The sequence below is a fragment of the Lepidochelys kempii genome, chromosome 1 (genome assembly GCF_965140265.1).
Source record: "Lepidochelys kempii isolate rLepKem1 chromosome 1, rLepKem1.hap2, whole genome shotgun sequence".
NCBI lineage: Eukaryota > Metazoa > Chordata > Testudines > Cheloniidae > Lepidochelys > Lepidochelys kempii.
The window spans coordinates 350,860,937-350,882,353 of record NC_133256.1 but is presented as its reverse complement, the minus strand read 5'-3'; the positions used below and the strand labels follow the sequence as shown (position 1 = coordinate 350,882,353).

Here is a 21,417-nt window from a genome sequence, read left to right as displayed (position 1 = left end):
GGGTACAGCAGGGGGGACGGGGCACCTCTGGTCTCTGCAGGGGCTGGGCGGGCGGGTGTCCTGGGTACAGCAGGGGGGACGGGGCACCTCTGGTCTCTGCAGGGGCTGGGCGGGCGGGTGCCCTGGGTACAGCAGGGGGGACGGGGCACCTCTGGTCTCTGCAGGGGCTGGGCGGGCGGGTGCCCTGGGTACAGCAGGGGGGGACGGGGCACCTCTGGTCTCTGCAGGGGCTGGGCGGGCAGGAGTCCCACTGGGACAGTTGGTGGAGCGAGGCTGCTCCGTGCGAGTGAGGGCAGCAAGCGAGACCCTACTGTTTCTCAGGGAGTCTGGCATTGCTGCAGCTCGCGGGGTGTCGGCCCGTGAACACGTGTCCAGCCCAGCACCCAGCTACCAGCCCCCCCGCCTGTGCTGGGACTGGGCAGGGTCTGAGTGGCACATATATAAATGTGAGTCAACAGTGTAACGCTGTTGCAAAGAAAGAGAACATCCTTCTGGGCTGTATTAGCAGGAGTGTCGTAAGCCAGACACGAGAAGTAATTCTCCCGCTCTGCTCCGTGCTGATTAGGCCTCAGCTGGAGCATTGTGTCCAGTTCTGGGGGCCACATTTCAGGAAAGATGTGGATAAATTGGAGAGAGTCCAGAGCAACAAATATGATGAAAGGGCTAGAAAACATGGCCTATGAGGAGAGATTATAAAAATTGGGTGTGTTTAGTCTGGAGACGAGAAGACGGAGCGGGGAGATGAAAACAGTTTTCAAGTACATAAAAGGTTGTTACAAGGAGGAGGGAGGAAAATGGTTCTCGTTTAACCCCAGAGGGCAGGACAAGAAGCAACGGGCGTAAATTACAGCAAGGGTGGTTTAGGTTGGACATGAGGAAAAACGTCCCGACTGTCAGGGTGGTCACGCCCTGGGATAAATTGACCAGGGAGGTTGTGGAATCTCCCTCATTGGAGATGTTTAAGAGCAGGTTGGACAAACGCCTCTCAGGGACGGTCTAGCTAATACTTAGTCCTGCCAGGAGTGCAGGGGACTGGGCTAGATGACCTCTCGAGGGCCCTTCCAGTTCTCTGATTCTGTGATGACTCCAGCTTGCTGAGCACAGAGCCGGGCACAGGGCACCCACCCTAAGGCTGTTCCTGAGTCTGGCTTGCCGGGTGGCCCAACTGAGGTTGCACCACCCACAGTCAGTGGCTCCAGCCCCTTCCTCCAGGCTGCATTCCCTCTTGGTGCTCCATCCGCCTCTCTCTGACTGTCCCTGCAGGTGGCTGACGACGGATACGGCGTCTCTTACATCATTGCTGGCGAGAACCTGATCACTTTCCACATCTCCAGCAAGTTCTCCAGCCCCGAAACGGTCAGAGTCCCCCCCAGGCCTGGCTGCGCACAGACTGCCTGGCCGATAGGTGCCAGGCTAGGAACCCCTCCTGGGCCTCGTGGCCCATCAGCATTCATGACTCTCCCTAGGAGATGAGCCCTGGGGTTCACCTAGCCAGCCGGAGGGCAGCCCTGAGAGGAGACACGGGGTCTGAGAGCCCTCCCTGGGGCATGCTGTCTTTTAGCTAGTCACTATCCCCAGTTTCCACTGCCACACACAGCCACATGGGAATTGGCAGTGTGGATCATCCCCAGGGGCCCATCTTGCCCCGTCTCTGATGGGCCAGGACCAGGACCTTCAGAGGGAGGGGCAAGGATTCTGGAATAATGTGCCCTGGGAGAAGTGTCTCCCAGCCTGTTCAGTTGTGGGCTGGCTCGTACCTGTTGGCAGGTCTTCCCTTCTGTGTTTGTCAGGCCTATTCTAAGCAGGGATGTTTCTGTTATCCAGGCCAATGCCTGACCCTTGTTTGAACCTCACGAAGTTGTACTCTCTCTGGCATCTTGTGGCAGTGAGTTCCACGGGTTAATTATAACATGGTGTAAGAAAAGCATTTCCTTTGATCTGTGTAAATGTGCTGCCCGTCTGTGCCCTTGTGTGTCCCCTGGCTTCTCTGTTTTGGGACAGCACATGAGAGCATCCTGCCCCTGCCCATTTGTGTCCTTTCAGCATTTCCTACCTCTGGCACATTGCCTCTTCTTCGGCTCCTGTCTAAACAGCCAGACTCTCCAGCCACTAAGAGATCTTGCCACCCGTCCCTGGCCCCTCAATCCCTGTGGTTCCCTACCAGATGGGCGAGCATGTAGCTCCTTCCCCTGGCCCTGCAGTCTGTGGGCATTGTCCCTGTGACTCGTCTGGGGGCCAGATCTCCCTGCTGTCCCAGCAGACATCTATCTCTGGACGCCCCGTCTTCTGTGGGTGCTGCACATGGGGTGGGTGCAGCCCTGGGGGCTGGGTTAGGGTCAAGCCTGCCGTCCGGGGCATGAGAGCGCCAGTCAGGCTCTCCCCACTAATGCACGCTGGCCGAGGGTCGGGAGGGTTTGCAGATCACTCCCCGAGTGGGGCTTAGAAGCTGCTGTTGCAGGACCCGCCTCACCCTGCCGCTGAGGTGTGTGCGGGGGAGGGGGAGCTCTGTTGGGGCCTCCGACTCCCTCCTGTTCCACTGACCCTCGTCCCTGTCCCGCCCCGTCCTGCTGTAGCACCCCCACTTCCAGAGCAGGATGGGCCCCTCCACATCCAGCAGCCTCCCCGCCCCGCAATGCCATGGGCCTGAGAACTGTGCCCGCCTGGGGCTTCTCAAGCTGCCCCCCCGCTCCTGCCCCCTGCTAACCCATGTCTCCAGCTGGGACCCGTGTTAACCAGTACCCCATCTCCTCTCCCACCACAGGACTCCAGACGGTTCGGGAGGAACATCCGCCAGGCCATGCTGGACATCGCAGACCTCTTCAACCTTCCTGCCAGCAAGGTGGCCAACTGACCCCGCACCGTGGGAGGGGCGACGGCCGCATGAGGCTGGCCCCAGGGACGGGAACGCCGGGCGAGCTGGCAGGGCTGCCCCTCCAGTGCCAGCGTTCGCCCTGCGGCGGGGCCGGGCCTGTCGGAGCCCAGCCAGCCGCGGGGACCTGGGGGTGCACAAAACCACGGGAGCGGGTGAGGGAGATTTCCTCCCTCAATGTTACCGATAAAGAAGGCTCTTTGTGTAATGCCAGCCTGGCTGCCGGGTGATGCACTCCGCCTGGGACTGGGGGGGACAGACAGAAGGAAGCTCCTGGAGAAAGATGGGCAAGCGTCCCCAACGCCACAGGCCGGGGGAATGACAGATCGGGGAACAGGGCCAGCCTGGGCCTCGCTACCACGTCCCGATGGCCCAGGGGAGTCCGGCTCTGTCCGAGAGGGGCGGGATGGGGGCTGCAGATTCTGGCCGGGCTGGTGGAAGGAGGTCCCTGGAAGTCTGGTCTAAATAGGACTTGGCTGGGCTGGGGGTAGTTTATGGGGTGGGGGCACCAGTGGGGTATGGTATGGGGTTATGTGGCCCTGGCTGGGTATGGGGGGGTCGGTGGCATGTGGGATGGAGTGAGGGGGCTCTGGCTGTGTATGAGGGTAAGTTTTTTGTGGGATGGGGTGTTGGGGCTCTGGCTGGGAAGTGGGGAGTCAGTGGGATGGGGGATGGGGTGTTGGGGCTCTGGCTGGTTATGGGGGTCAGTGGGGTGGGAGATGGGGTGACAGGCTCTGGCTGGGTATTGGGGGACAGTGGGGTGTGAGATGAGGTGATGGGGCTCTGGCTGGGAAGTGGGGAGTCAGTGGGGTGTGGGATAGGGTGTTGGGGCTCTGGCTGCGTATGGGAGTTCAGTGGGGTGTGGGATGGGGTGATGGGGCTCTGGCTGGGTATGTGGGTTCAGTGGGGTGTGGGATGGGGTGTTGGGGCTCTGGGTGGGTATGATGGTCAGTGGGATTTGGGATGGGGTGATGGGGCTCTGGCTGCGTATGGGGGTTCAGTGGGGTGTGGGATGGGGTGTTTGGGCTCTGGCTGGGTATGGTGGTCAGTGGGGTGTGGGATGGGGTGATGGGGCTCTGGCTGGGTATGGGGGTTCAGTGGGGTGTGGGATGGGGTGTTGGCGCTCTGGCTGGGTATGGGGGTTCAGTGGGGTGTGGGATGGGGTGTTGGGGCTCTGGGTGGGAAGTGGGGAGTCAGTGGGATTTGGGATGGGGTGATGGGGCTCTGGCTGCGTATGGGGGTTCAGTGGGGTGTGGGATGGGGTGTTAGGGCTCTGGCTGCGTATGGGGGTTCAGTGGGGTGTGGGATGGGGTGATGGGGCTCTGGCTGCGTATGGGAGTTCAGTGGGGTGTGGGATGGGGTGTTTGGGCTCTGGCTGGGTATGGTGGTCAGTGGGGTGTGGGATGGGGTGTTGGGGCTCTGGCTGGGTATGGGGGTTCAGTGGGGTGTGGAATGGGGTGTTGGGGCTCTGGGTGGGTATGATGGTCAGTGGGATTTGGGATGGGGTGATGGGGCTCTGGCTGCGTATGGGGGTTCAGTGGGGTGTGGGATGGGGTGATGGGGCTCTGGCTGGGTATGGGGGTTCAGTGGGGTGTGGGATGGGGTGTTGGGGCTCTGGCTGGGTATGGGGGTTCAGTGGGGTGTGGGATGGGGTGTTGGGGCTCTGGCTGGGTATGGGGGTTCAGTGGGGTGTGGGATGGGGTTTTGGGGCTCTGGGTGGGTATGGTGGTCAGTGGAATTTGGGATGGGGTGATGGGGCTCTGGCTGCGTATGGGGGTTCAGTGGGGTGTGGGATGGGGTGATGGGGCTCTGGCTGCGTATGGGGGTTCAGTGGGGTGTGGGATGGGGTGTTGCCTTTCTGTGTAAAACACTGACACTGGTGACGGGAACGTGTCTGGTAGAGAATGCGGGTGCACGCAGCTGGGACCCTGCCTCTTCAGCCACAGGGTCCCACTCCCCGATCGCGCCGTCTCACTCAGGGAAAGGCACCGACCCGCGATGATTGCGCTGAGCACAGCACCATAGGCGCTGAACGCACGGCTGCTCCAGCCCCGGAGCATCCATGGCAAAAAGTGGTGGGTGCTCAGCACCCCGCGGCAGCCCCTCCGATCAGCTCCTCCCCGCCCCCCAGTGCCTCCCACCTACCACAGATCAGCTGTTCCGCTGCGTGCAGGAGGCACTGGCGGGAGGGGGAGGAGTGGGGCAGGAAGAGGCAGAATGAGAGCGGGAAGAGGCGGGGCAGGGTGGGGCCTCGGAGCAAGGGTTGAGCCCCCCCGGGGAAACCAGTAAGTCGGCAGCTCTGTCCAGCGCTCCAAGAGTATGCCGTGGAGATTAAATGCATCAAGGGCAAAGAGAGCGTCGTGGTCAACGCCCTGGCCAGGCAAGAGGGCAGAGGCCTGCAGAGCGCTCAGTTGCTGACCCTACTGCATGAGGGTCAGGGGGCAGAAGAGCACAGACATGCCCAGGCAGGTACATGTCACCTGTGTCCGAACATCCTTCCAGGGTTTCCCTGCAGGGGGTCATGTGGGGTCTCCACCAAAAGCTAAGAACTAGCCGTTTGTCGTGGTTATGGCAGGTTTGTACGGGAAACCCCTTTAGAGCCACATACCGTGGACCACTGGGTTCCCAAACCATTGGAAGCACTCAGCCAACACTGAGAACAGGTGCCAAACCTCGGCCTGGCCCAGCCCTGGGTTTACAGGTGGAGCCAGATGCAGGCCTGAGCTCTAACTAAGCTAAAAGAACCCCGGGGCAGGACCCTGAACGGGGGACCCTCTGGACCGAGCAGTTCACGAAGAGCCATGATTGTGAAAAGGGCACAAGCTGTTATCCATTACGGGAGGGTGTTATGCTTATAAGAAGCACATGGGATCTTTTTCAGGGGAAAAGGCAGTATGCCGCATTTATTGAAGATACAACAATTAGCATATGCATTCAGTCACACACACACACAGTCCTACCACTCCGTGTTATAGTTACCGGTCCACAGTCTGGATCAATCTGGTGGCCAGCGAGGTTGATCAAGGGTAGGGAGGAGCCGAGTTCTGTCGGTCAAGACATGATGCTCTGGGGAAGTCTTGGCAGGACCAACCCAAGTTTCAAGGCAAGCCCCCCTGTTTCTATAGTGATTTTCCTCTATTGGAACCAATGAGTTTTGCACTGTCATGCTGTAATCAATTGTTGTCTGACAAGTGCTTGTTTTCTTAAATTGTCCTTCTCATCCGTTATCTTGTTCTTTCATCAGGTCTCTCAGGGAGTTACCCCAGGCTGGTTTTGGTCACAGCTACCTTGTCCCTATGGATAGGTGCCTGTCTCATCTTTAGAGTCATCAATCTGCTCTCCTCTGACATTTCAGTAGGGGGCACGTTGTAATCTCCTGGCGCCCTTGCGTCTGTTCTCGGTTCCTCCCTAGAATATCTGGTTCGGCAATGGCCTTCACACTTATCTCATAGCGCACATTCCTCATTCACACACAGCACAGAACTGGTTTACACAGAACACTTTGAACAGGAACATCAAACTGCAATGCAAAAGAAAAACAATCCTGGCATTTTTTTACATATTTTAAAATGCTAAGCCAACAACAAAGTGGTGACCCTCAAAGGTCTGTTACTGCCTTGAAATCAGTCCAGACACACGCAAATTCTGGCTGATGCATCTCTACCAATGGCACATTAGGCCATTCCTTTCTGCTGTTCAAAAAGGGTGGCTGGCAGGATATGGTCAAATCAATACCTTTAATACATGCTACATTATTATCTTATTATGCTTTAGCCTTCATTCTAAATTATCAAAACACAAACATAAAATCCTACTACTACGGGGCCCTCTGCCGGGGAGCATCCCCTGAAAAGTGGGTCCCTGCACTCTGGCCTGGACACACGACCACTGGGTGACTGGACTTGTCAGTCAGTACGGGCTCCGGGCTACATTTTATGGTTCTCTTTCACCTGTAACCTCATGGTTCCCACCCTTTTCCTGTTTACTCAAACAGGACCGAGTGCTGCGTGCTCCGGAGGGGGCTGAACTGAGGCTTAGCCAGCGACCTGGGGGCTCCGCTCCCTCGGCGACAGCGGCTCTGCGTGTGGCGTGTGTCCAGAAGTCAAGTCACTGGACACTGGCGTGTAAGGCAGTGGGGCGCACAACCAGGTTGGAGGGACCTGCGCCCCGGGGCCAGAGCAGAACTGTGTCAGCCAACTGTCTCCATTGACTTAGCCACAGGCTTACTCTCTCTGCCCCAGGCCTCTCGTAGGGAGCCTGAGGACGGGGGTACGGGAATTGCCGGCTTGCGGAAGGAAGGAGTGGGCCTTGCAGAGCCCAGAGGGGGAGTCTGTGCTGCCACTGGCCAATAGCTTGGGGCGAGCTTCCCCCAGTGGGAACTGACACGTCTCCCACCTGTTGTAAGCAGGTGGCAGTGATTCACCCTGTACCCCTGGGGTAACCCCAAAAGTGGCACAGTTCCCACCCCCCCGGGGGGCGGGGGAGGAAAACCAGACACGTTTCCTTTGGGAATTTCGACAAAAATTGGAACAAAATTTTGAAGAGACAAAAGTGTGGTTTTGAACCAGGTCATTTACAGTGCGAGGGAGTCAGCCCCTGTCCCAGCTCTGGGCCCGGGAACCCCTGCAGGAAGCAGCCTTGCCTGGCCGCCCCAGCAGGCTGGGGTCACTGGGGCGGGCGGGGGCCACTGGGACAGGCAGGTCCTTCCCTTCGCTGATAGGGGCATGTGTCAGTGAGCAGAACCTGCCCTCTCTGCTCCGCTGTGGGGCTCCTCCCCCAGCTCTTCCTGCCCTCCCCATGGAGGTGCTAAGGGGAATAGAACCAGACTTGGCCTGACCTTAATTACTGAGCCCAGGGCCATGGAGTCTGGGAATCTCCCATGAGCCTCTGCATGGCCAGGCACCCTGTGGGTCCTGGGCCCCTTCAGCCTCGAGGAGGAAACTGTCCAGGATGGAACAGGCCAATACAGCTGAGAATGGGGCCAGGTCCTTACATATGATCCCTGTGGGGACAGGTCCTGGAGAAGACACTTCTGGGGAAGAGCTGACTGGCGTCTCCCTCGGAAGGGGTTATTCCCCCCCAGGTAATCAGCACCCCAGAAATAGGGCCCAGGGTGGTACAGGACGGGCCCACGGTCACATGGAAAATCCATGGCAGCCACAGATACAGAGCTCACATCCCCTGAAAGCCAGGCCAGGCTTCTGCCCGAACAGCGACTCGGAGGGAGTGCGGCTGGCACCAGGCAGGGGGAGAAATGTAGACGAGCACATCTGAGATGCACAGAGCAGCCTGCTGCAGAGAGTTTGTCATCAGCCCAGGACACCACGATTGCCGAGGGCACAAGGGGTGGGGTGGGGCCAAGCGAGACTGACCCAGAGACCCAGGGGAGAGGGGTGTGATGGAGAAGGGTCTTTGCAGCTGGGGCCAGGGGCTCTGCTGTCCGGGGGGAGCAGGGGATGGCCCCTCAGTGCAGTCACAGCAGCAGCCGAGTGGCTGGGACGTGTCTGCTAACACAGTGGCTGCTCCCTGCCCGAGGGCCCGGCTCACTCACACCCCAGGTGCGGAGCGCTCTCTGCAGGCTCAGCTCGGTCACTTCCCTGGCTGGCGTTGGTCCTGGCAGATGAATGAGCTTTGGACGTCACAGGGCTCAGCATTCCATTTCAGGAAGCCTGCAAGGAAATCAAATGACCCCGGAGCGGGACAGGCCGGGCTGTTGCTGTACATACAGTGACCTCTCTCCCTGCCTCTTCTGTGCCCCTCGGAGAAGATCCCAGCTCCTGTGTGGCCCCGAGGAAGAGGAGGGTGGGATGGAGCCCTGGGCACCCCAATCTGAGACAGGCCCATCCCCCAGAGAGATGCTGTGGCCCAGATTAGCCGTATTGGCCGAGGGGCTGGACACTGGAGCCGAGTTAAAGGGAAAGCCGGTGTTGGAGACGAGATCCCAAACCCAAATCAGTTGTCAAAGGGCTGCAAATCCCTGAGAGGAACCAACAGCCCAAGGAAGCTGAACTAGCCTCATTCATGGTTAACAAGTTTTGTGCAGCTCCAGGGGTGTTTATGCACATTACTTCATGATCTAATTGGCCTAGCTGCAAATAATTTGCATATGATCCTTTAAAAAAACAGTGTGCATTGAAAGTCAGTGAAAGGTGCTGGCTTGAGCTCCTCGCCAGAGATCTCCTTGGCCAACTCTTTCAGGGCTTTTGTGTGCCAGTTATTGATTTAGAAATGTTTAGCCCTCGTAGATGTTGTCGAACATCCTATAGAATCCTAGAATATCCGGGTTGGAAGGGACCTCAGGAGGTCATCTAGTCCAACCCCCTGCTCAAAGCAGGACCAATCCCCACCTAAATCATCCCAGCCAGGGCTTTGTCAAGCCTGACCTTAAAAACTTCTAGGGAAGGAGATTCCACCACCTCCCTAGGTAACGCATTCCAGTGTTTCACCACCCTCCTAGTGAAAAAGTTTTTCCTAATATCCAACCTAAACCTCCCCCACTGCAACTTGAGACCATTACTCCTCGTTCTGTCATCTGCTACCACTGAGAACAGTCTAGAGCCATCCTCTTTGGAACCCCCTTTCAGGTAGTTGAAAGCAGCTATCAAATCCCCCCTCATTCTTCTCTTCTGCAGGCTAAACAATCCCAGCTCCCTCAGCCTCTCCTCATAACTCATGTGTTCCAGTCCCCTAATCATTTTTGTTGCCCTTCGCTGGACTTTTTCCAATTTTTCCACATCCTTCTTGTAGTGGGGCCCCAAACTGGACACAGTACTCCAGATGAGGCCTCACCAATGTCGAATAGAGGGGAACGATCACGTCCCTTGATCTGCTGGCAAAATTGGTCCTCCTCAATTACTAATGGATTGGACACTCCGTCATCCTCCTCCTGCGATACGAGTACAACATCCCTCCTCTTCTGAAAGACACGTTGACCACTAGGCCTACACCACTGCCAGGATTTCATTTGTTCTTGACGTACTTGAAAAATTCCTCATTGTCCTTAGTCCTGCCAGCCATGGATTGGTACCTGATGTCTTTGGCTTCTCTTATCCATTTTTTTACGCCTCATAACTACTAGCTTATATGGTGCATGTACATGAATGCAAGAAGCCTGGGAAACAAGCAGGAAAAATTGAAGTCCTGGCACAATCAAGGGACTATGACGTGATTGGAACAACAGAGACTTGGTGGAGCAGTTCACATGACTGGAGCACTGTCATGGGTGGATATAAACTGTTCAGGAAGGACAGGCGGGGGAGAGAAGGTAGAGGAGTTGCACTGTATGGAAGAGAACAGTATGACTGCTCAGAGCTCCGGTATGGAACTGGAGAAAAGCCTGTTGAGAGTCTTTGGGTTAAGTTTAGAGGCAAGAGGAACAAGGGTGATGTCGTGGTGGGCGTATGCTATAGACCACCGGACCAGGAGGATGAGGTGGACGAGGCTTTCTGCAGACAACTAACTGAAGTTTCCAGATCACAGGCTCTGGTTCTCATGGGGGACCTCAGTCACCCTGACATCTGCTGGGAGAGCAATACAGCAATGCACAGACAATCCAGGAAGTTTTTGGAGAGTGTTGGGGACAACTGTCACGGAGTCACTGGGTGATGCTCTGGAACTGCTCCCCATGAAGCCAGTCAGGACTCTGGGGCAGTCGCCTTTCTGTGAGCAGCCTGTCTGCAGGACGCACAGCTTCCACCTTCCTTGGTCTGACCTCAGAGCATTCAGCATCCTCTGCCCCTCCATGCGCTTCCCACAGCGAGTCCACCCAGGCGGGGCTCCTGGGGAAGCCAGAGGGTCCTGGCCCCCAACTTCGCAGTCAGATGGGACTCTCAGCCAGCCAGTAAAACAGAAGGTTTATTAGACGACAGGAACATGGTCTAACACAGAGCTTGTAGGTGCAGAGAACAGGACCCCGCAGCTGGGTCCATTTTGGGGGCAGTGAGCCAGACAACCACGTCTGCCCTTCACTCCATGTCCCAGCCAGCCCCAAACTGAAACTCCCTCCAGCCCCTCCTCCTCTAGGCTTTCCCCTTTCCTGGGCCAGGAGGTCACCAGATTCCTTTGTTCTCCAACCCTTTAGCTCTCACCTTGCAGGGGGGAAGGCCCCAGGCCATCAGTTGCCAGGAAACAGGGTGTCGGCCATTCTCTGTGTCCAGACCCCTGCACTCCTGCCCTCTAGGGCTCTGCAATGATCATACACCCTTACCCCACCACCTAGATACTTAAGAACTTCCTAGGGGAAACTGAGGCACCCCCACACTATTCAGAGGAAACATTAAGAACAGTCCCACTTTGTCACATCTCTCCCTGCTTCGAGATCGAACTGAGCGGGGTCACTTTAGCCGGTGACCCGGGGACATTCGAAGCCACCAACGTTCCCATGGATGCCCCAGCATCTCTCCCATTCCTTGGTGGGAGTTACACCAGGCCCTTCCAGTTTTATGCCCTCCCTTAGGTCGCAGGTAGTCGATAGCACTCACAGGCCGCATGTGGGAAGGTTTATGCGGTCCGTGCCCTTTGGCCACCCCAAAACCCCAGGGGGTCAAACTGGGATTGGGTCTTCTCCCCAACAAGCTGACCAAACACAGCCACTTGGTTATAGGACTGTTTAACTTTCTTAACAGCTTTCACTTCATCTGAGACCTTCTCAAAGCTCTCCACACTGGATCTTTCAACAGGAAAGTCAGTGGTCCATTCACAACAGAAAGTTTCTGGCTGTTAGGAACTGAAACTTTCTTGATTAAATCACTTTCACACCCTTCAGTTGCAGTAAACTGCTTGCAAAGACTCCATGAGGATTCCTTTCCCTAGGGCTTGTCTATGCAACAATTCACCCCTCACAGAAATTCATAGAATAGAATCATAGAATATCAGGGTTGGAAGGGACCCCAGAAGGTCATCTAGTCCAACCCCCTGCTCAAAGCAGGACCAATTCCCAGTTAAATCATCCCAGCCAGGGCTTTGTCAAGCCTGACCTTAAAAACCTCTAAGGAAGGAGATTCTACCACCTCCCTAGGTAACGCATTCCAGTGTTTCACCACCCTCTTAGTGAAAAAGTTTTTCCTAATATCCAATCTAAACCTCCCCCACTGCAACTTGAGACCATTACTCCTCGTTCTGTCATCTGCTACCATTGAGAACAGTCTAGAGCCATCCTCTTTGGAACCCCCTTTCAGGTAGTTGAAAGCAGCTATCAAATCCCCCCTCATTCTTCTCTTCTGCAGGCTAAACAATCCCAGCTCCCTCAGCCTCTCCTCATAAGTCATGTGTTCCAGTCCCCTAATCATTTTTGTTGCCCTTCGCTGGACTCTCTCCAATTTATCCACATCCTTCTTGAAGTGTGGGGCCCAAAACTGGACACAGTACTCCAGATGAGGCCTCACCAATGTCGAATAGAGGGGAACGATCACGTCCCTCGATCTGCTCGCTATGCCCCTACTTATACATCCCAAAATGCCATTGGCCTTCTTGGCAACAAGGGCACACTGCTGACTCATATCCAGCTTCTCGTCCACTGTCACCCCTAGGTCCTTTTCCGCAGAACTGCTGCCTAGCCATTCGGCCCCTAGTCTGTAGCGGTGCATTGGGTTCTTCCGTCCTAAGTGCAGGACCCTGCACTTATCCTTATTGAACCTCATCAGATTTCTTTTGGCCCAATCCTCCAATTTGTCTAGGTCCTTCTGTATCCTATCCCTCCCCTCCAGCGTATCTACCACTCCTCCCAGTTTAGTATCATCCGCAAATTTGCTGAGAGTGCAATCCACACCATCCTCCAGATCATTTATGAAGATATTGAACAAAACCGGTCCCAGGACCGACCCTTGGGGTACTCCACTTGATACCGGCTGCTAACTAGACATGGAGCCATTGATCACTACCCGTTGAGCCCGACAATCTAGCCAGCTTTCTACCCACCTTATAGTGCATTCATCCAGCCCATACTTCCTTAACTTGCTGACAAGAATACTGTGGGAGACCGTGTCAAAAGCTTTGCTAAAGTCAAGAAACAATACATCCACTGCTTTCCCTTCATCCACAGAACCAGTAATCTCATCATAAAAGGCGATTAGATTAGTCAGGCATGACCTTCCCTTGGTGAATCCATGCTGGCTGTTCCTGATCACTTTCCTCTCATGCAAGTGCTTCAGGATTGATTCTTTGAGGACCTGCTCCATGATTTTTCCAGGGACTGAAGTGAGGCTGACTGGCCTGGAGTTCCCAGGATCCTCCTTCTTCCCTTTTTTAAAGATTGGCACTACATTAGCACTACAAATTCTGCTCTTACTCTCTTCACCTAGGGCTTGCTCTAGAGGAACACTTTCCTGAGCAACAACAGACTCTTTCTGGGTCTCCCTTACATCCAGAATTACCTCTGGCCCATCTGGCGGATTCCTACACAATCCCCTTTCAGGCAAACTTACAGACTTCCTAGATAAAAGGTCAGAAGCCTTCTCCTTCCCTTTGCCACACACAAGTTCAGGAATCTTTTCTTTCTTGCTACAGGTTTCCATACCCTCAGTAGGTAACACAATCACATCACCTTCATGCTCTCCTTGTGCCCTAACTAGGATCTCACCCTGATCAGACAGAGTTGCTACACCCTTTCCCAGCCACACACTAGCAACAGGCAAAATACAAGCACCAGAATTGTCTGGTCTCTGGGATTTTACATAGACACTAACTGGCTTCGACCTAGTTACAGGGCCATTCTCCCGAGCAGACACAAACTTATGACCCTTCCCTTCGTGGGCTTTAGCTGGATCCAGAACCAACTCTGGGACAACTGCACAACCCTCAACCATCACAGGCTGAAAGGCCCCTTCTGTCTGCTCCACAGACAAAGAAGAGCCAGAGACACTTTCTCCTTTCCCAGACCCACAGCTTGGGATCTCATTCCCCTTGTCCCAGCACACAAGGCTGGTCACAGACAACTGCTTGGAGACTGGGGTAGCTCCATCCACAGGCAAGTCAATACCCCTGACAGACACAGGCACTTTCCTTCCCTGTCGCAATTCTCCACCCAGCTAACAGGTAAGGTCCAGGGACACTCATCTTCCACTCTCCTGGCCTTCCCACCCTGCTGACTAGACAAAGGCATCATCTCACAAGGCTGCCTAGGCTCATCCAAACTTTCATAGAATATCAGGATTGGAAGGGACCTCAGGAGGTCATCTAGTCCAACCTCCTGCTCAAAGCAGGACCAATCCCCAATTTTTGCCCCAGATCCCTAAATGGGCCCCCTCAAGGATTGAACTCACAACCCTGGGTTTTGCAGGCCAATGCTCAAACCACTGAGCTATCCCTCCCCCGCTTTCCTTACCAAGCACCTTGCCACTCCCCACAGATAAACTTCTGCTCTTCTCACTACCCTGAACTACTTCCAGCAAATCATATTTACCTTTTCCAGGTTTACTTTTACAAGCTGTACTAGCCAACAATCCATCACCCATCAAAAATCTACCCTTTCCTTCCTCAGTTAGGGCTTTAACCTCACCATTCACTTTAATCTGCTCCTGAGAAACATTGTCCTCAAATTTGGATAGTGTGGGATTCTGACCCAAAGTTTAATTGACCTGGTTCTGTGGATCCTAGCATGACTACGCCACTGTAATGGTGCTGGTTCAGGCGGGACCCAACTGAGAGTGCCAATTCTTCAAGCAGGGCAGTTACAGCCCAAGGTGGGGGTTTCTATGCACACCAAGTTTCAGAGGAGCAGCCGTGTTAGTCTGTATCCTCAAAAAGAAAAGGAGGACTTGTGGCACCTTAGAGACTAACCAATTTATTTGAGCATAAGCTTTCGTGAGCTACAGCTCACTTCATCGGATGCATTCAGTGGAAAATACAGTGAGGAGATTTATATACAACACAGACCATGAAAAAATGGGTGTTACCATACACACTGTAAGGAGAGTGATCACTTAAGATGAGCTATTACCAGCAGGAGAGCTGGAGGTGGGGGGGAGGGGGGGAGAAAACCTTTTGTAGTGATAATCAAGGTGGGCCATTTCCAGTAGTTGACAAGAACGTCTGAGGAACAGTGGGGGGTGAGGGTGGAGAATAAACATGGGGAAATCGTTTTACTTTGTGTAATGACCCATCCACTCCCAGTCTTTATTCAAGCCTAAGTTAATTGTATCCAGTTTGCAAATTAATTCCTATTCAGCAGTCTCTCATTGGAGTCTGTTTTTGAAGTTTTTTTTGTTGAAGAATTGCAACTTTTAGGTCTGTTATTGAGTGACCAGAGAGATTGAAGTGCTCTCCAACTGGTTTTTGAATAATTCTTGACGTCTGATTTGTGTCCATTTATTCTTTTACGTAGAGACTGTCCAGTTTGACCAATGTACATGGCAGAGGGGCATTGCTGGCACAGGATGGCATATATCACATTGGTAGATGTGCAGGTGAACGAGCCTCTGATAGTGTGGCTGATGTGATTAGGCCCTATGATGGTGTCCCCTGAATAGATATGTGGACACAGTTGGCAATGGGCTTTGTTGCAAGGATAGGTTCCTGGCTTAGTGGTTCTGTGGTGTGGTGTGTGGTTGCTGGTGAGTATTTGCTTCAGGTTGGGGGGCTGTCTGTAGGCAAGGACTGGCCTGTCTCCCAAGATCTGTGAGAGTGATGGGTCGTCCTTCAGGATAGGTTGTAGATCCTTGATGATGCGTTGGAGAGGTTTAGTTGGGGGCTGAAGGTGACGGCTAGTGGCGTTCTGTTATTTTCTTTGTTGGGCCTGTCCTGTAGTAAGTGACTTCTGGGTACTCTTCTGGCTAAATTGTTTAGTCTCTAAGGTGCCACAAGTACTCCTTTTCTTTTTGCGAATACAGAGTAACACGGCTGCTACTCTGAAACCTGTCTTCTGGCTCTGCCAATCTGTTTCTTCACTTCCGCAGGTGGGTATTGTAGTTGTAAGAAAGCTTGACAGAGATCTTGTAGGTGTTTGTCTCTGTCTGAGGGGTTGGAGCAAATGCGGGTGTGTCGCAGAGCTTGGCTGTAGACGATGGATCGTGTGGTGTGGTCAGGGTGAAAGCTGGAGGCATGTAGGTAGGAATAGCGGTCAGTAGGTTTCCGGTATAGGGTGGTGTTTATGTGACCATTGTTTATTAGCACTGTAGTGTCCAGGAAGTGGATCTCTTGTGTGGACTGGACCAGGCTGAGGTTGATGGTGGGATGGAAATTGTTGAAATCCTGGTGGAATTCCTCAAGGGCTTCTTTTCCATGGGTCCAGATGATGAAGATGTCATCCACAGAGCGGAAGTAGAGTAGGGGTGTTAGGGGACGAGAGCTGAGGAAGCGTTGTTCTAAGTCAGCCATAAAAATGTTGGCATCCTGTGGGGCCATGCGGGTACCCATCGCAGTGCCGCTGATCTGAAGGTATACATTGTCCCCAAATGTGAAGTAGTTATGGGTAAGGACAAAGTCACCAAAGTTCAGCCACCGGGTTAGCCGTGACATTATCGGGGACAGTGTTCCTGACGGCTTGTCGTCCATCTCTGTGTGGGATGTGGGTGTAGAGGGCTTCTACATCCATAGTGGCCAGGTGGGTGTTTAGTTTCAGTTCCTAACAGCCAGAAATTTTCTGTGATGAATGGATCCACTGACTTTCCTGTTGAAGGATCCAGTGTGGAGAGCTTTGAGAAGGGCTCAGATGGGGTGAAAGCTGTTAAGGAAGTTGAAGAGTCCTCTAGCCAAGTGGCTGTGTTGGGCCAGCTTGTTGGGGAGACCAGGTTGTTGAGAGAGGAATGTCTCCATGCTAGTTCTGTGAAGGAACAGTCTGTGGCCCAGGTTCAGAGGGACGACTGGGGAGCTGAGTCTGCGGAGCAGAACAGCTGGGCAGTTAATCTCTCGAGCGTGCGGGGGATGGCAGGTCTACTCTCATCTCTAGACACTGGATAGGACTCGTAGTCTCTCAGTGAACTTAACATCTGATTCCATGTGGAAGCAGAGCTTGGTAAGGGAAGGACCACGGAACTTGGAGTCTGGCTTGTTAGTGAAAATGGATAGTTTCTCTTTAAGACAGAGTCCAGCCTTGGAATTGGTAGCAGTTAAGGATCTGAAAACTGGTGAACTGGCTTCTGTCTGGGGTAATGCAAATTACTTGGCTGGCAGGGAGCAGAAGGACTTGCTAATAGCTGTTAGCACAGAGAGCACGCCCAATCACCCAGTGAATTCCATTAAGCAAGAGAAATCAGGGTTTGATCCTTCAGGACAGGAAGGAAAGAGACACCTTAATTTTGCAAAGGGAAGCCACAGGCTAACCCTAAAAGGCCCAAACCCAAGTGGTATTGAGCCAAAGGGGTGGCATGACAAAAATGGTTGTAAATGGACACTTGCAATGAATTTGTTGTTATTGCTAATGGTAATTCTTGTAACTAATGTGTTGCTAATACCAAAAACTGCAAAAAGGTACAATGTGCCTAATCTTTTGGAAAATCCCTTGAACATGGTAAAAGGAATACATGAGAACACACTTTGTGTTAAAAGGCCTTGTTATACTGATGTTTCACAGTTAATGCCTGTAAACAGTCTTGGAACTTTTCACAGGGGAAAAGACATTCCAAACCTGATGTGCTGTATGAAAAGGGAAACTGAGGCACACTACCATATTGCTTTCATGGCTAAAGGCCAAGATTCCTATACTATGGACAACATTAATATCTACATTGACTTGATGTTAATTGGGTTTCAAACATTTGCCAGAGATTGTATGGATAAGGTAGCTACGTTCTTTAGCTCTTGGCAAGATCACATGAGACATACAGGAACCATGCTGGAAAAGCAGATCCAATCCGCTATTGTTCTAACCAAGTTTTACCTTGAGTTTGTAAAGAGATTCATTCATGTTATTGAACATGACTTTGATGAACCATTTCTGTTCTACACTGGTACGGCTTCGAACCCAATACCAGCTGTAGTAAGACAGAACCCAGGATGGGGAGCTCTTAGGATGCAGTCAGTGACGTTTGTGTCATCCCGTCCTGCACCAATTTTGCGTTGGGGCTGTGATGTTATTGACTTGAACTGGGACCGTATAGATCATCGTTGCAACCAAGGTCCTGTAGTGGCACCAAATCTTATATAAAGGGGGTCAAATGAGGTGTCTAAGACAAGGTGATGGTTGGCTGGTTAGGATGATGCTGTCTGTGTGTGTGTATCATTTTTGTAGTTAAAGTTATGAATATTGGCTCTGTACTGTCTGTATTTCAAACCTGTGCTCTGCTTCTGGGTGATGCCCCAGACAAGTTGGGGTCAGCTCTGCCTAGCCTGCTGGATGGCCCATTAAGGACCATCAGCTACACAACTGACCCGTTGAGAGAAGGCAGACACACCTTGTGACTCAGCCAGGCATGCGGGGACCTGCCTTTTGGACAGAACTCTAAGGTTTTTCTGTGCCATGTGCTGGATAGCGTGTCCTTGGGACAAAGAAAGCGAAGACCACATGGCAAGAGACTATAAAAGGGTGATGTCTCATCTCCATCTTGTCTTCAATTCTGCTTCTTGCCTCTGGAGGAACCTTGCTACAAACTGAAGCTCTGAACAAAGGACTGGAGGGCCCATCCCAGCTGGGGATGTTCTCCAGAGACTTGATTTGAACCTGCCGTTTATTCCATCACTGCTACAAGCCTGAACCAAGAACTTTGCCATGACTGTATGTCACTGATTCCATTTCACCAATTCTAGCTCTCATCTCTATTTCTTTCCTTTTATGAATAAACTTTTAGATTTTAGATTCTAAAGGGTTGGCAACAGCGTGATTTATGGGTAAGATCTGATTTGTATATTGACCTGGGTCTGGGGCTTGGGCCTTTGGGGTCGGGAGAACCTCTTTTCTTTTACTGGGGTGTTGGTTTTCATAACCATTCGTCCCCATAACGAGTGGCCCTGGTGGGGATACTGGGAAACTGGAGTGTCTGAGGGAATTGCTTGTGTGACTTGTGGTTAGCCAGTGGGGTGAGACCAAAGCCTTCTCTGTCTGGCTGGTTTGGTTTGCCTTGGTGTGCACAGAAACCCCAGCCTGGGGCTGTCACTGCCCTGCTTGAAGCAATTTGTCCTGAATTGGCACCTCTCAGTTGTGTCCCGCCAAAACCAGCATCATTATAGGGAGCCCCCCGGACGGGGCAGCTCCTGGGAAGGGCTCACTGGCCAGGGATTGCTGCCGGCTCTGCACGGCCCCTTGGGCAGGGAAATGAAATCCAGGGCCCGGGGAGGAGCAGTGGCGATGGGAAGGTGGCGCCGGGCACTCACCTGCTCAGGGTCATAGAGCCCGATCCAGATGTCACCAGCTTGTGGGAACTGGCTGAGGTACCTGGTGTGACGCAGCAGGGTGGGGGGAGTGTTGACCTGGGAATGTGGCAGGGGAGTTTCACTGGGGATGGGAGACCTGAGAGCCTGTCACCTGAGCCAGGAGGAGGAAGGGAGAGGTAACACCTCTGCCCGGGGAAACTGGACAAAGGCTGCAGGAGGGAGCCTGCTGGGGGGATTTAGTTTCAGTTTGGGGCTGGGTGGTGGAACGCAGGGAACCCCAGGGCTGGGATCTGAGCTCCCTGCCCCCCAGAAGGACTTGACTGAGGGGTCCTGGTTGTACTGTTGCCGGCACCCAGTGCCGAGAGGCTGAACAACAGCTTGAGTGGTTCGTTACCCGGTGTGCTACACCCAATAATCACAACGGGGTGGAGAAGCAGAAAAGTTTATTTGCAGCTGCAAAAAGGTACAGGGAGAATAAAATCTCAAATCCTGCACAACAGAGCAGGAAGTTACACAGGCTTTTATACATCCTTTTTCCCAGCATACTTATCCAATAGCAAGCTGCTCCAAGTATCCATATAGCCAGCCAATCCAGTTCCCAGCTAGTTCCCTGATTCTCTGTATCATTTGTTAAACTATACATAAAGCTGCTTTATTCAGCATTGTTCTTCCATATCTCCCCTGTGTGGCCTTGCTTAGTTTCAGGCAGTCTGACTCTGCAACATACTGTTGCAGATTCTCAGCATAACTGCTGTGTGTGCCTCCAGGCGGGGGGGCCAAGGACACTTGGGCCTAGCACGCAGAGCTGCTGCGAGTGCCTCCAGGCGGGGGGGGGGGCCAAGGACACCGGGGCCTAGTGCAAGGGGGCTTCATCGACACTCGTGGTCTTCCATCCCCTCGAGTTACCTAGTGGCCATGCCCCAGTGTTCCCAACAACTCCCCCCTTTGAGAACACTCAACAGCCTTGGCTCTGAGTTTTCTCACTTGGGCTACTTATTTCTTTACAATATGACTTTGCATAAGCACTTTGTGATAGCCCTGAAGAGAATGACTTATTAACTTTTGCAAAAGGGCCCTGACACATGATACCGCACAGCATAATACCAGTAATACAAGCAATACAGGAAAGAGAAATTTCAATAGCAGGCTAAATAAACCACCAAGCCAGGACGACAAAACCCCAGCCTGAAAACAAGGTTTGCAACCAATTGTTCTCTGGGGCAGTATAGGCATCCTGTGCTCCGGGCTCGGGCCTGGGCCTCAGCCTGTACCACCTTTTCATAGATCTCAGAACTGCTATCATTTACATATACACAACATCGGGGCCCGACGGGGGCACAAACCCCTCCTTGGGATGCCAAGAGATAGTCCAAAGCCAGCCTGTTTTCGAGGGAAAACGTCCTGAGCTGCTGAACCTCTTTATTTAATGTTTTTACTGCTGACCCTAAATCACTAACCGAGTCCTCTAACTCTAAGGCCACTTTCTCAAGTACCATCTGCAGCCTTACAGTATAGCGGCCTATGCCTGCCAGGGCTGGCCCGGTAAACCGTGGCGCTATTCCCAGTACAGAGCACCCTACCAGCTTCTCGGTTGTGAGGGGATTCTTCATATTGCCCGCCAATGCCTTAGTCAGTCGCCGCAGGGTCTTTTCTCGTGACTCAACAGAGGTGTCTCGGGCATTTCTAATCTTTCCTTTGGGCAGTGTGGCAGTTATGGAAAGATGAGGAACTCCATGAGCTATATAACAGCTACCTGTCCAGTTGGCTGGCAGCACCTTGTAAGCCTTTCGGCCACATACAAAATAGTGACCCTGTAGGGCCCAGTAAGGACTGTTTCTTAAGGGGATTTCTGGGATATTTAAGGCTGCTTTTTTAAACAGTTCATATGCCCCTAGGGGGGCATCCCATCCTTCTGATTGGGTACAAGTGGGGGCATTTCTAATTGTGCCATTTAAATTACACTCGCCATAGGGATCACTACAAACCCACCATTGGCTTGCTATGTTGGAGATATTAACTGGACGGCAAGTTACATTTCCAAACCCCTTTTTTGTGGTAAGATTATTTGTAAGTGTTTCCCTAAAAGGGGAGGAACCATTACACCCACACCGTTGGCCTCCCCTGTTGGTCTTTATTTAATACCCATCAGCCCACTGTGTAATAACACAGGAGCTCTTTCCCACAGGATGCCCATAGGGATCAGATTGGCTTCGGGTAAAACATAACACTCCCTCAGTGAGTACTGCAACTGAATACTCCTGGTCCTGATAGGTGGCTTGCTGTAAAGAGGTCTTGTTCCAGAACGG

The 21,417-nt window shown here is 53.1% G+C and overlaps 1 protein-coding gene across 5 annotated transcripts in view; it reads left to right on the top strand.

Annotated features, from left to right (window-relative positions):
• The window catches only part of CPT1B (carnitine palmitoyltransferase 1B), a 45,303-nt gene extending 42,209 nt beyond the window's left edge, over positions 1–3,094 (top strand). For all 5 annotated transcript variants that reach the window (XM_073329043.1, XM_073329046.1, XM_073329042.1 and 2 more), the window contains 2 exons: positions 1,264–1,356; positions 2,762–3,094. In XM_073329043.1, the coding sequence (XP_073185144.1) occupies positions 1,264–1,356; positions 2,762–2,851 (183 nt within the window). In that variant the 3' untranslated portion in view covers positions 2,852–3,094. The remainder of the gene's footprint in view (positions 1–1,263; positions 1,357–2,761) is intronic.
• The last annotated feature ends 18,323 nt before the right edge of the window (positions 3,095–21,417 follow it).